Source organism: Physella acuta, unplaced genomic scaffold, assembly GCF_028476545.2.
Source record: "Physella acuta isolate Inbredline_101_S28 unplaced genomic scaffold, ASM2847654v3 ptg002071l, whole genome shotgun sequence".
NCBI lineage: Eukaryota > Metazoa > Mollusca > Gastropoda > Physidae > Physella > Physella acuta.
This window is the reverse complement of record NW_026733573.1, coordinates 167,154-181,474: the sequence shown is the minus strand read 5'-3', so window position 1 is coordinate 181,474 and position 14,321 is coordinate 167,154. Positions and strand designations below refer to the sequence as shown.

Sequence of the window (14,321 nt, the reverse complement as noted above, 5' to 3'; positions counted from 1 at the left end):
TCTTTTCTCTTTAGTGCGGTGTGTGTTTGTTGTCGTTTTTGGTGTGGGGGGGGGGGGGGGGAGGGGGAGGCGGTAGACGAAGAGAGGTTTGTAGACGCCTACATTCATTCAAAACATAAACAACTAACTTTTTAATATGCAAATAAAATATGTTTTAGAAATACAAAGTGTACAAAGTTTCTTCCAGGCATCTCATCGGAGGGGGGGGGGGGGCGAAAAAAAGTCTACAGCCCTGCCCCCCCCCCCCCGAACGACATGGAATTTATTTAGAAAATATATACTTTTACCAGTGTGTGTCGTCGTCGTCGTCCCCCCCCCCCCGGAAAATGTTGCCCGGCCCCTTCCCTCCCCAAAAGATCAAGTGCACCCCCCCCCCCCCCCCCGAAGAAAAAAGTCTGGAAGAAACATTAAAAGTGTAGAGTTAATAACAATAGCTCTGAGAAACCTACCTGCATAGGATACAATTCGATCTTCACATCCACCGTCCCAACTTTTGGCAGGGAGGTCAAATTGTTTTGAAACACCGGATGTGCTGCTAAATCAGCGTACAGCCGAGACATCGCCATTCGTGCCGGGTCCATTTCTTTAAGGAAATGTAGATCCACATCCGCCCAGTTTAACAGGACCAAAAATAATGTATAACTCTTTGGTGCCATTGTATGGTACATCACACTGTTGAATGCTGGCTCATAATTTAGGCAAATCTTTTCAAAAATGCTTTTCCTTTATTACAATGTAATCAAACTGTAATGTCTGCTGTTTGTTGATTGCCATGGTTTATACTTCCTTATCTCGTTCAATGCGCATGCGTATTTCATTAGGGTTTGTGGGTAGCAATTAAAGATACTAATTTAATTATTTGTTCAGCTTTTTAAAAGTGTTTGTTCTGGATCTGACCCATTACGCGTCTAAAAATGTTTGTTGTATGGTTACCATAGTTACGAGAATGAAACGACCAGCCAATATGACAGTGCAAAAACATTGTTTGATTTAACACGGGGCTAAGCTCAACTCACTAGCTCACTATCCCGTGGGGCTCGAAACTATTTTATAACCCAGCCTCAAAACGACGTGTAACACAACACATTGGCGTAGGCAGGGGGGTTAGGGGGGTCATAACCCCCCCCCCCCCCCATAGACCCCTCGGTATATATATATAAAGTATGAGGGGGATGCAAGTTTGAGGGGGGGGGTGTAAATCGAAAGTTTCTCCCCGGGTAAAAATTGGAACCTCCCCCCCCCCACCCTTGAGACTATCCTGGCTACGCCACTGACACAACAGCATAATGTTATCGTATCTGTAAAAACCTGTGTTCTCTGTATTTGTAATACATACCCTAGCGTGAATATTTCTGTTCTTGTCAATAAAATAAAATATTAATTGTGATTCCGGATTGCGTATAAAGCATTAAAAAATAATATATCCTGGTCACTACTGGTAGGAAAATATTTTACATGAATTATATCATTATAGTTAAAATAGCAATGCAACAAAGATAGGAATTCAACCCTCTAACTCATTGTGTATGCGAAAAGAAGAGCGTGCATGTTTCGTGTAAATGATGGAGGCATCTGCCCATTTATAACCAATCGGTAAATGTTCTGTGGCGCAGTCTCCATAATTAATCTGATGCCTCAGTCAAGTTCAACTCACCAACGGCTTTTCACTTTTCCTAGATGATGGTTTCCAAAACAGACACACACTGCTGTTAACAGACAATTAAAGATATAAAGAGTATTGCTAAACTTTATTTTTAAACATGATTTCTATTTTAGTTTTTTTTAACAATTTTTTATAAACACTGAATCACTATAGTTAATCTAGATAAAGAGTTCAACTTTTTTTTTTGAGTTCGTATATAAATTCAATTCAGTCATTCTTTGATCAACGAATATTGTGCTTTCCAGTCTCAGCTCGTTATGCGAAACGTTCGTTCTCCGATTCGTTCGTTCTCTGAAACGTTGGTTTACTAAAATGTTAGTTTACTGAAACATTTGTTTTCTGTGAAGTTCTTTCATTGAAAAGTTCGTTCACTGAAACGTGCGTTCACTTCTTTCTTCTTCTTCGTTCTTAATTTTTAGTGTTGGAGAGCACCGAGCCTTATCTGCCAGAGGGTTTGAACTCGAGAGTTTTTCGAATTTATTAACCATGAGCTTTTTGCCGACTCGACCACGCCTCCATCACAAAGGATACGTGTCAACTGGTTATGCGCCATTGAGGCCATTGACTCCGATTTCAGCCTGCTTTTCTTTTTTTGGATTTGCTTCCATAGCCTTTGTCCAACCAAGAACAAACTACAAGGCAGCAGTTGTTTGATTTTGGAGTTGTCTCTCCTAGAAGAGTGGCTGCTCCCAGCTAACGAGCCTCATCTGCCCGAGGGTTCGAACTCGAGACTTTTCGGTTTAGCAACCATTAGCTTTACCGACTCGACTGAATTTACCAAATGTTAACTTTTTAAAATTAAATCTGTTTTTAAAACCTAAAAGCATATTCCTTAAACTGCTTATAGACGTGTGTAATGAAGAAGTGAGGTCCTATGATGATATGAGAGAGGACTCTTACACATTTTTATTGCGCATTCACCTATACTCCTTTGTTTACATTGTTTGCAGCAGGTCCCCTGCTCGTAATTCTTTAAGACAAAATCAACCGAAGCATTTGGGTATTGTAGGGTTAATTAGCATTGATCCATCCTTTGCTTTTAGTGGCTGAAGAGGTGTTTCCTTGGTGCTGTGTTTTCTTCTACTATACCCAATCGGCATGGCGAACAAATTTGTCGTTGTAGAGATTCTAAGATATCGTTGGTCTCATGTCAGCTTGGTTAGGTAAAAATAAAAGGATTCATATTTAGACATAGCGATCCATCGGGAAGATGAAGTAGGGTTCATATGTTTCTTGACCTCGGAATACGAAGGGATGGTTTGGTCATTACTATACCCAGCCACCTTTACTTTCACCAGCGTAAGCCAGGTACCCATTTAAGCTGAATGGACTAAGGGTCGCCTTTAACGCACCAGTCCGACCAAAATACGAACTTGAAACTTTCGGCCTAGCAGCCTAAGGCTCTACCATTCGAACATACCGTCCCATAACCCAGCTATAATAATTAACGCTCCAATGGTTACTATTAAATTATTTGTGTTTGTACTTCTATAGTGTAGATAATGACTTCTTGTGGTGTAACCTTGCGGTAAAATTTTGTAGTGACATCTTGTGGTATAATATTTTAATGTCATTGTGTTATGTTATCTTGAAACGATTACATTTAATTCTTGAAACAAAATTGGGTGCTATAGAAGAATGATTTAGGCACAAAATACCGTAATGTCATTTTGAAATGAAAATCTGCAATGTAGTGATGTAATATTATATTGAAATCGTATAATGCAATGTAGTGAGGCAAATGAACGATTTTTAGTAAAAACAAAGGGCGCAGAATACGATACAAGCAACTGAAAGAATAAAAAAGAAAATCATGGCCAGCACGTTAGCCGTTAACTTGGTCATTAGCATTTTGTGTACACGTAGAGCGCCATCGCCATTGTTGTTTTTCAATGTTAGATATGTCGCTGGTATTTTAGTGTTGGTTTCGTATTCCAAATCTTCGAATTTGCTTATTGTGGGTGGCGATTTCTCTGCATTGTCTTCTCCATGTTGTCTGTCTTTATTACAACAACCACATTCCGCGTTGTTTCTTTTGTTTACTTGATCCATTTCCTGTTTATGTCTGCGCATGACACAAACTGTTGCCATTAACGCCACGATACACTCTATAATAACGAAGACGAGGAACATTGTTAGCTTAGGCACATTGTCTTCGCTGGACATGTTCTTTGGTAGATTATCCCTGAGGGTGAATGGAAAAAATGTTATATATATATATATATATATATATATATATATATATATATATATATATATATATATATATATATATATATATATATATATGTGTGTGTGTGTGTGTGTGTGTCTTAATCATGAACTCTTTACACTGACACTGCCTCCCAAAGTAAGTTTATAGCCGCACACGCACTTAGAATCCCCCCCCCCCCTTCCCAACCCTCAAGATATACGTATAAGCATACGAAAAAAAACTTACAAATAAAACATAACACTTACCCAATAAGGCCCAAGAACAATGATGTCGACATATAAATAGAGACTAAATATGATATATTTTCACCGGATTCAGGAGGGATCCAAAACACCAACAGGGTCAACAGCATGGTAGATATAAGGGGCACCAAAAGGAACAAAATGTAATAGAGATTTGCACGCCTAATTCGAATCCTTACTTCAAACGCTGTATCTAAATATAGAACTTTTGTAATAAGAGACCTATCCTCAATCATCCATTCTCCTTTTAGTAATAGGAAATCGAAATCTTTTTCTTTCATAAATAAAGATTCGTTTTTGAGAAGAAATGTTGTTTGAATCTGAGGTCCCATTCCTGCTGCTATAAATAGTATTCGGCACGTCTGCGAGTCGAAGGGGAAATTAGTCATGTCAAAAGCGCAGTAACTCTGGATAAAAACTCCTGCTTCGATTCGAATTTGACCAGTTGAGTATAACGTTGCCATGTCTGGGTAGGGAACTTCGTTGAAACTTGACGCATCATTTACTGTAATAATTACTGGATGCCAAAGCCTAAAGTAGAGAAATAAATTCACAAGTTACAAGAGCAAAAGTTGTATGTATTCCACTTGGTCAGGGGCGTAGCGATCTTTCCCGGCGCCCGGGGACAAACTTTCGATTTGCACCCCCCCCCTCAAGATTTCAATTTGCACCCCCCCCCCCCCCCCCCCCACTATCAAACTTTTGATTTGCACCCACCCCCCCCCCCCCTTTCAAGCTTTCAATTCAATTATCCAACCCATTTTGGCGCCCCCTAAGGTCGGAGCCCGGGGACATATTCCCCCCCCCCCCCCCGCTACGCCTCTGCACTTGGTAGACCTACTCATTAATTCTAAAATTTAAAAGGGAGTCAATATTTTTACCTAAAATGAACAGATTTTAGTGATTGGTTGTATAATTTTAAAGAACAATATGTATTAACGTTTTTCTTTGAAGAAAGACAATTAGCTTTTATCCGAAGACGCTGTACATTAAGGTTTAGCTTATTTGGAAGTGGGATAAAATATTGAGGTTAGGATCGTGGGTATATACAAGTAAAACGAAGGAGCTAAGGGTTGCTTTATCACTTTGTTTACTTGTGTGGTGTAGTGTGTTCGGTCGGCACAACGAGATGGAATATAAATTAAATTGGTATAATGTTGTTGTTTTTTTAATATGGTTTTACTTTTACATTTTTCAAGAAGATGCGACAAGCAATTTTCTCTTTAAAAATTTGATTCTTTTAATTTAAAAGAAAATCGTGGCACAAAATAGTTTCGTCGTTTGTGGTTGGGGGTGTAGAAATGGTATATACCTTTATATGGGTTATAACAAATGTTAAAATTTGTGTTCTACGTTTGTAGAATTACTATTTTTATCATTATAGCTCTACTTTCATCATAAAATCTAGTGGGTGTTACTTTTAAAATACATTCAAATTATTATGACTCATTAATAACTAATATTTCCGAAAAAGTAATGCTTTAGAAATAAAAGTTCCATTATCTTAAGATTAAAATTAGTTAAACATACAAAATTAGTTGTAGCTAAAACAGGACTAACCAATACAACAGCGGTACTTACGAATTAACAGGGATTCTCACATTGGAGATGTTGGCGTAGTGTTGTTCAGACCAAGCCAAGTCATCGTCCACCCACGTGACATCAAACTGAAAGGCCGTTACTATTTTCTGATTGGCGTCTTCAACCTTCATCACCTGTGTGAAAGTTGACACGCTAGCGAAATGAAGCTAGAAAGTATTTATAGTCTGGGGATTATCGCCACAAACCTCGGTACCTTGCATCAAATGGAGAAAATGTAACATGTTACTGTTACCCTTGGCGTGGTCGAGTCGGTAAAGCTCATGGTTGCTAAACCGAAAAGTCTCGAACCCTCGGGCAGATCAGAGTTTCTTCCAGGCATCTCTTCGGGGGGGGGGGCTTCGCCCCCCCCCCCCCCCCGAAAATTTTTTACCGCCCCCCCCCCCCCCGAACGAAATTTATATAATTTATATAGAAAATATAGAAGACTGTTACCCTTTGGATCTGGCTATCCATGAACGCAGATGAACTAGAGTTGTAAGAGTTCACTTGTTTCTATTACCTCAGCATGTAAATAGTGTGATCAGCTCTAAACCCAAACACATTAGCTTTCCCGAAGGTGAGTCAGATACGTATCAGAGCTGGGTGGACTAAGGGACATCTTACGGACAAAGGATTCAAACTCGAGACTTTCGGGTTAGCAGTCGTGTGCTCTACCATCCAACATCGCCGTCCGATAAATGTAAGCTACCAATTAATCTCTGAAGAATGCACATTCAGGATGGCTCACAACTCGAAATAACAGTTATTGTTTGTTTGTTGTTGTTGTTTTTTTTTTTTTGTTTCTTTTTTTTACCTTTATAATTTAATTTGATCTTGTTGATTTTTTGTTTTTGTTGTTGTTGTTTTTTTTTTTTTTTTTTTTTTTTTTTTTGGAAGACTCACCTGTTTTAAAGTTCTAAAATAAATCCTCCCAACTTAATAAATTGATGGATGCAAAAAAATTTTTTATTAAACATTCAGTATTTTATTTGCAACACCTACCTGTACAGGACACAATGAGATCTCCACATCCACCGCCCCAACTTTTGGCAGGGAGGTCAAATTGTTTTGAAAAACCGGATGTGCTGCTAAATCTGCGTACAGCCGAGACATCGCCATTCGTGCCGGGTCCATTTCTTTAAGGAAATGTAGATTCACATCTACCCAGTTTAACAGGAACAATACGAATACATTACAATTTCTTCCCATGGTTTAGTATATCACATTGATTTAGGCTTGCTAATAGTTATAACTGTCAACACATTTTTTGCATTTATAGCTTTTGTTCTGATTTTCAAAAAATAAAAGTACGAATGAATATGATAAAATGATAATTTTGTAAATATGCGAAGTTCTGTCAATATCTGTTTTGACACTCCCATTGTTTAAGTATTTGAATTGTTGTCGACATTTCATAAATTATAATAGGGGTCATCCATAAATGACGATTTTTTACCCCCCCCCTCCCCTCCGTCACACATCGTCACAAAAGCCAGACCCCCCCCCCCTAAAATGACGTCACACCTCAGCTTACACCTCCCCCCCCCCTCAAAATTGCAGTTGAATTTTTCTTAAAACATCGATATTTTTCCAAAATCTTGTCTGAACTCTGTCAAAATAGAGTATTTTAATCAATTCCTATTGCAATTTATTAAAACAGTTTTCTAAAACGCGAAATAACGTCTAAAATTCGTTTTCTAACATTGTTTTTTTTTATAATGCAAAAGTGTGACGTCGCAACATCTGACCCCCCCCCCAACCCTCATCACACACCGTCACAAAATTATGGACCCCCCTCCCCCTCCGAGTGTGACGTCATTTATGGACGACCCCATACTTGCGTTTGTAAATTGCTACCATCGATTTGATACTGATGTATTAATTTATGCAATACTTAAAAACTCATATTAATTGTTTAAATTATGTGGTTACCATGGCATCTGATCTGATTATTGAAACAACGGTGACCTTGGGGAAATGGCCCGTTGGTGTCGTCCCTAATCTATATTGTCTGGGTAGCGTGAGCATTATTTTTATCAAGGTTAGTGGTTGCAAGGTTTGAGGGGGGGGGGGGGGTACGAGGCATGGACGCTCAATACAGAGCTCCAGAGTTTCTTCCAAGCATCTCATCGGGGTGGCTCACCCCCCCCCCCGAAGGAAGTCTACCGCCCCCCGAACGAAATGGAATTTATATAGAAAACATACTTTTACCGATGTCCGCCCCCCCCCCCACCCCGAAAATATCAAGAGCCCCTCGGAGAAAAAAGTCTGGAAGAAACATTGCCAGAGACGGACCTAATGAACGGGAAGTTGACGCAGACCTAGAGATTTACTACATGGATCTTACAACATAACGAGGTCTGCGAGTCAGAAATGTGATCGGTTTTTTTTTTTGAAGATTTGCCTAGCAATGTCTAGACGTACAAGCTCGAATTGTATGGGCACGATCCAACAGCTGTTACAAGACAATACTGCAGTGCATAGTGATGGGAGAGACAGAGAGAGATAAGGCGAGACAAAAGAGATGGCTGAAGAACACACCAGAGGCGTAGCGACCCTTACCGGCGACCGGGGACAAACTTTCGATTTGCCCCCCCCCCCCCCTCAAACTTTCGATTTTCACCCCCCCCCCCCCCCTTCTCAAACTTTCGATTTGCACACATCCCCCCCCCTCTCAAACTTTCGATTTGCACCCCCCCCCCCACTCGAACTTTTGATTTACACACCATCCTCCCCTCAAACTTTCAATTTGTTTTTCCAACCCATTTTGGCGCCCCCTAAGGTCGGCGCCCGGGGACATATGTCCCCCCCCCTCCGCCCACCCTCGCTACGCCTCTGGAACACATATGCACACTCGCTAACTCCACTGTAGAAATATGTTACACAATTCCTTTTCATTTGAAAGCAGTGTTTTTCTTCCATTAGAGAAAGTACTTGAAACATGGGGTAGGGCGGGGGGTGGGGAGAGCTGACACTGGTTAAAACACATCATTTATGTATAAATAATATATTTAATCATATAATTTTTCTATTTCTTACGGCAATGCGTCCCACGCCGTCCCCCACACTACCCGAAGAGATGCTGTCTGAAAGAAACTACTTTTTAAAAGGAAATAACAGAATTATTTCCATGGTGAAAAAAACTAATTTCAAAATATATTGCATTTGCTAAATTTAAAAAGTCAATTATTTTCACATTAAATAAATTGAAACAAAGTAATAACTCGAAATGCAAATTGGTTTATTTGTAATTCATGGCACAAGGAGTATAAATTTTGTGAGAAGCAAAATAAACTTTTAACAAAACTGTTTTCATGCTGCAGCAGTTAAAAGATCAGGCACGTTTGACTTTATCAAAATGCAATGAGTTAAATGCAAGACGAAGGTATTTATGTAAGTCAGTAAGTAAAGTTGTCCTTTGACATTAAGGTCCATGGGACAAGTGAACAGAGTTCATCTGTTTCTGTGACCTCAACATCAGAAGGGATAGTGTGGTAAGCAGAGGCGTAACGAGGGGGGGGGGGGGTACATATGTCCCCGGACGCCGACTTTAGGGGGCGCCAAAATGGGTTGGAAAAACAAATTAAAATGTCATTTTAGCTGCATTTTTGCATTATAAATAGTTTGATGGGGTGGGGGTGCAAATCGAACGTTAGAGGGGGGTGTGCAAATCAAAAGTTTGAGGGAGGGGTTGCAAATTGAAAATTTGCTCCCAAGGGGGGGCGGCGCCAAATTGAAAGTTTGTCCCCGGGGAAGGGTCGCTATGCCTCTGGTGGTGGTTAGTACTGCGCCCTGCCGCCTTTACTTTCCCTAACGTGACTTAGGTACCCATCTGAGTTGATAAAATCTAGCATCAAAATAATTTATTGATTTATCAAAAAAGAAAAAAAAAATCCATGAAATTACTAGTGATCATGAAGTTTTTCAAGGTCTATAGCACTTTGTTAAATTTATTTCAGAAATGATATACACTGTATGTGCAAAAAAAAAGGCACTTTTTAGAACTTACAAACAAAAGGCTTACAAAAGTGAGCAAACACAACCAAACAGAATCAATTATTTCACTACAAATGAATTTCATTTTGACATCAACTAAAAAAATTTAAACTAGGATTAATCAGAAAATATGTTACACAAAAACAAATTAAAACTTCTGTATCAAGTAAATATTTGAAAATTATAAAAGTTATTATGTTATTGAAATATTGCAATATATGAATATAAGCCAATTAAATGTGTGCTGATTAAAAACATTAATTGGAATAAAAGATTATAAACAATTATCACAAATTTATAAGTAGAAATATGCAAATACTGATTGCAATGAAAAAGTATCCAGACCTTCAATTAAATATGTATGGAAAAATAATACAAACCTAGAAACTATAAAATTTTGATTAGAAAAACTCAGGAAACAAAAAACATTGTACAAAACATGGAAACAATTATGTTTCCATTTATTTCAAGATTGTAAATATTCTCTCACATATATATTAGTTTTCTTAAACTGACTAAGTTAAGGCACATTAAATTAAAATGTTCTTAATACCCATGTTATTTGTGCATTCTAATTAAGCAAAGAACAAAACAATTTCAAAGATGGGGAAAAAAATCAATGCTGTGTATTACTTGTCGGACTATAAATATCATCTAATTAATTGATGAAATTAGTCTGTACACCTGCTTATTACACATGGACATTATTTAATTAAGAATTTTCAATCAGTTTAAATCATAGTTAGCTTATTATCACAGGGTTTAAAAATAGAAAACAGAGCAACAAGAATCAACAGAACCTGAGTATTGGAACATGAATTTGTTGCACAAATGGGAATAACAAACAGTTGGCCACAAAAGAAAACAACAAGTTAGTTCACTTTTACCAACTAAGTGATAACAAACAGCAACTGTAAACAATATTTCCTTCAGTGCAGCAGGGGGCATGATTGGCTTTGGGCACAGCATTTGTGGAAGGCATGTTCTGTAATTAAATGCATTTTTTTTATTAATTAGTAAATATATTTTTATAATAGAAAAAAATAGTTATAAATAATAACATGAGGAGAAAATAATGCAGTGTTGATTGTGCCAGTGCATTTTTAATATTTGTACGGAATTGTTTTTTTTTTAATTCATATATGTAACGCTTGATTTACCTACTCATTAAATTGTTACATTCATAGTTTTAACATTTGTAAGCACAGCTCAAGTCAACTGCATTACAGTTATAAAAATATAATTGTTGATTTGTTTTGTTTGATTTTAAAGGAAGTAAAATAATTATAGAACTTACTGCAAGGGAAGACAACTACGCCTTGACTTGAGAGTGACATAACATACTTCAAGGGAATATTACAGCCCAAACAGGGACTAGAGGGTTAAACAAAAATTGAATTAGTACTTTTTTCAATTTTTATATATATTATCTTTTAAGGTATTTGAACTTCTAGAAACAAACTATTTTTAATCAAACTGTTTTTGAATGTGAAATCCAATATTTGAATTTAAAATGTGATGATAAAACAGTTATTGTTTTATCAATTAGTATAATTATTAGTGTGAAATCAACAAAGTAAACAAGTACATATTTTGAAGTTGAATACTAAATTTAATGGAGATAATGAGTCGAAATCTAGAAATTTTAAATATGCTATTGTTATAAGGCAAGCAAATATTTATTTTAAACGATGGACTTACGATGATATGTCCACCTCCTGACCCCAGTGACCTCCTAAATTTTCAGACAACATGTCCTCTGTATTCAAGGACTTGACTTGACCAAACTGAAAAATCATGAAATCGTACACATTTAGCACACTTTACAATCAGTTATCTTTTAAAATCTTACTGAAACAGAAAGTTTAACAGAATTTTTTTAAATACTGTAAGTGTAACATATCTTTGTTGATAAAGAAAAAAAAATTGTAAGAGCTATTTTTATAATATTAAAACAAAAATTTTAACATTTGTTTTGTTAAAACAGAAACAAAAAATGTGAAACATTTTAAGACCCTCAAGAAGAAAACACTGACCACTCCTTGTAGTGTCACCCCCTCTCCTTCCCCTTTCTCTTTCAGATTTCTCTCTAAAGTTATTGCATGGTAAACCTGGTCAGAAAAACACAAAAAAAAAGAAATATTTCTCTAAGTATAAAATAATACATGATTATGTTGTGGAGGAGTTCAGCAACAGTGTGGGGTTACTACAAAATGTATCAGGGTGGTATGACAAACTAAATGAGAACAGCAACAGTCTGGTGTTACACAGAACTTACAGATGGTGGAATAAACCCTGGCATCTTGGCCCACATGTAGGCTGACATTTTTTCTAGCATCTCATGGGTCACTAGACTGGTGGGTGGAAAATAAGTGTATTTTAATGTTTAGTTCTGTTACTGACATAGCCGTGGTTAGTTCTGTTACTGACATAGCCGTAGTTTTCTGTCACTGACATAGCCGTGGTTTTCTGTCACTGACATAGCCGTGGTTAGTTCTGTCACTGACATAGCCGTGGTTAGTTCTGTCACTGACATAGCCATGGTTAGTTCTGTTACTGACATAGCCGTAGTTAGTTCTGTCACTGACATAGCCGTGGTTGGTTCTGTCACTGACATAGCCGTGGTTAGTTCTGTCACTGACATAGCCGTGGTTAGTTCTGTCACTGACATAGCCGTGGTTAGTTCTGTCACTGACATAGCCGTAGTTTTCTGTCACTGACATAGCCGTGGTTTTCTGTCACTGACATAGCTGTGGTTAGTTCTATGACTAATATTTTAATGGTTATTTCTGTCACTGACATTACAATGCCTACTACTTTCACAGGTATTGCAATTGTTAGTTTTCCGTCGCGTGGTAATTAAGCCTTTCCATTATGGCAATGGTTACCCAATTATTGTACCAAGTAGTTGAGTGTGTCCTGTGTATTACAATAGATGACACTCTTGGACCAATAGTTGTTTGACTTTCAAACTTATAATTCAGTTTTCTCAACATGAATGAATTAAAAATTTATTACATTATGGTATCAATGGTATCAGTTTCCTCAACATGAATGAATTAAAAAATATATAACAGTACGGCATCAATGACTTACTCTTGTTCCACTTTGATGCTGAAGTCTATAAAACAAGCATTCAAAAACTCTGTGCTCAAGCTATTTTTAGCAACCAATAGGTTGTGAAGATATTCCATCAACAGGTTTATTGTAGCAGCGCCCCCTATATGCTCCAAGAGCAGGTAACCCAAGCTGCTCCATGACAAAGCCTCATCTTGATAGCTGTCCCTTTTGATATTTAGTTTTGTTTTGAAAGACTCGTACTGGATTTCTGCATAGATACGCCTGTCCTGGATCTCTTGTACCTCTTTTGTTGAAGAGTCTGTTGCCCATTTGTTTTGGTTATGGACTGACTTAACTTGTGGTACATCAGGATCACAAGGTGGAGCTGCATGTGTGCTGTGTTCTGTTGTGCAAGGGATATCCATCTGAGTGGGCACCTCTCCAGTAAAGCTTGACTGCCTCTCATGGAAGTAATTTAACAAATATCTCCACTCTTCAAGGTTTCTTGGTATGTAAGCATCTGGTATGGGATCAAAATAGGTAAGAACAATTGAACAATTGACTGTTTGACATTATTTTTTAATTTTTTTAAATTCTTTTTTTTTTTAATTTAATGGTTAGTTAAAATTGTATACTCTGCCAGGAATTTTTATGTGAAAAGCTTTTGGCGGACAACATAATTACCAGTATGGTAAACAGTGATCATTTTAAGGAATATTTGTTTTACAATACAAATCATGCAAGTTAAACAGCCAGCTCAATTTGCTCAGTCGAAATTCTATTTACAATGTTTGCATTGTGTCACAAAACTATACATTAGGGGTCAAACAATTTAACACACCCAGGAGAGGTGGGGTGGGGGATTACATGAATGGATGGATGGGTATTCACACATAAAATTCAATATCAATGTATTTCATTTACACAAAATTGGGGGCAGGGGAGAGGAAATCAAATTTTTTACGTCAAATTGATGATCCCTACAGATTTACTTAAACTTTTTTAATCAGAATAGATTTCATTAATATAATCTTATGTTAAGTTACCAAGTTCAAATGGTACTGAATTACTTTTTTAATATTGATAGATTTCATTAGTATTATGTTAAGTTACCAAGGTCTATAGGTACAGAGAAGAATGTTATTGTTGAATAAATTAAAAGTAAAACAATATTTTTATGTCAGCTCAACCATATCAGAGTATTTGGTTTTTTATCAGAGGTATTTTTTTAAGTTAAATATATGTCCCAGAATTTATTGCATTTATTTTCTTAAAAAAATTAAATGACTAATTCAGTAGCAAAAGTTTTATTATGAAATATAATGGTAAAAAAATAATTTGTCTCATCATAGTAAAATAGTAATAAACCTAATTAATATATGGATTTTGTAGTGAAAGCCTGTACATACCTTCACCGTGTTTTCCTTTTAAAAGCTTCAGGTCACCAATATCAACAATTAACTGTAACAATCTTTGCCATTGGTCAGTTTTAGTAAGCAACTTAACACACACTGGCCAATACCTAAACAGAGAGTGACATGTATTTTTCTCCAAGTCCTTTAAT

The 14,321-nt window shown here is 37.1% G+C and overlaps 2 protein-coding genes across 2 annotated transcripts in view; both read right to left on the bottom strand.

Annotated features, from left to right (window-relative positions):
• Positions 1-449: 449 nt before the first annotated feature.
• Positions 450-6,820, bottom strand: LOC131931997 (acetylcholine receptor subunit beta-like 1; the record flags this gene model as incomplete). Its single annotated transcript, XM_059288844.1, has 5 exons — positions 6,704-6,820; positions 5,702-5,835; positions 4,124-4,651; positions 3,707-3,848; positions 450-704 (listed from the first exon to the last, which is right to left on the bottom strand). Coding segments are annotated over exons 1-5 (1,176 nt in total), but the record flags the coding sequence as incomplete, so codon positions are not given.
• A 2,660-nt stretch (positions 6,821-9,480) lies between these two features.
• The window catches only part of LOC131931998 (uncharacterized), a 31,254-nt gene continuing 26,413 nt past the window's right edge, over positions 9,481-14,321 (bottom strand). Inside the window, exons 24-30 of the mRNA XM_059288846.1 lie at positions 14,167-14,279; positions 12,794-13,277; positions 11,976-12,051; positions 11,734-11,808; positions 11,399-11,484; positions 10,995-11,071; positions 9,481-10,682 (exon numbers count right to left, since the gene is read on the bottom strand). Coding sequence (XP_059144829.1) covers positions 10,627-10,682; positions 10,995-11,071; positions 11,399-11,484; positions 11,734-11,808; positions 11,976-12,051; positions 12,794-13,277; positions 14,167-14,279 — 967 coding nt within the window. The 3' untranslated portion in view covers positions 9,481-10,626. The remainder of the gene's footprint in view (positions 10,683-10,994; positions 11,072-11,398; positions 11,485-11,733; positions 11,809-11,975; positions 12,052-12,793; positions 13,278-14,166; positions 14,280-14,321) is intronic.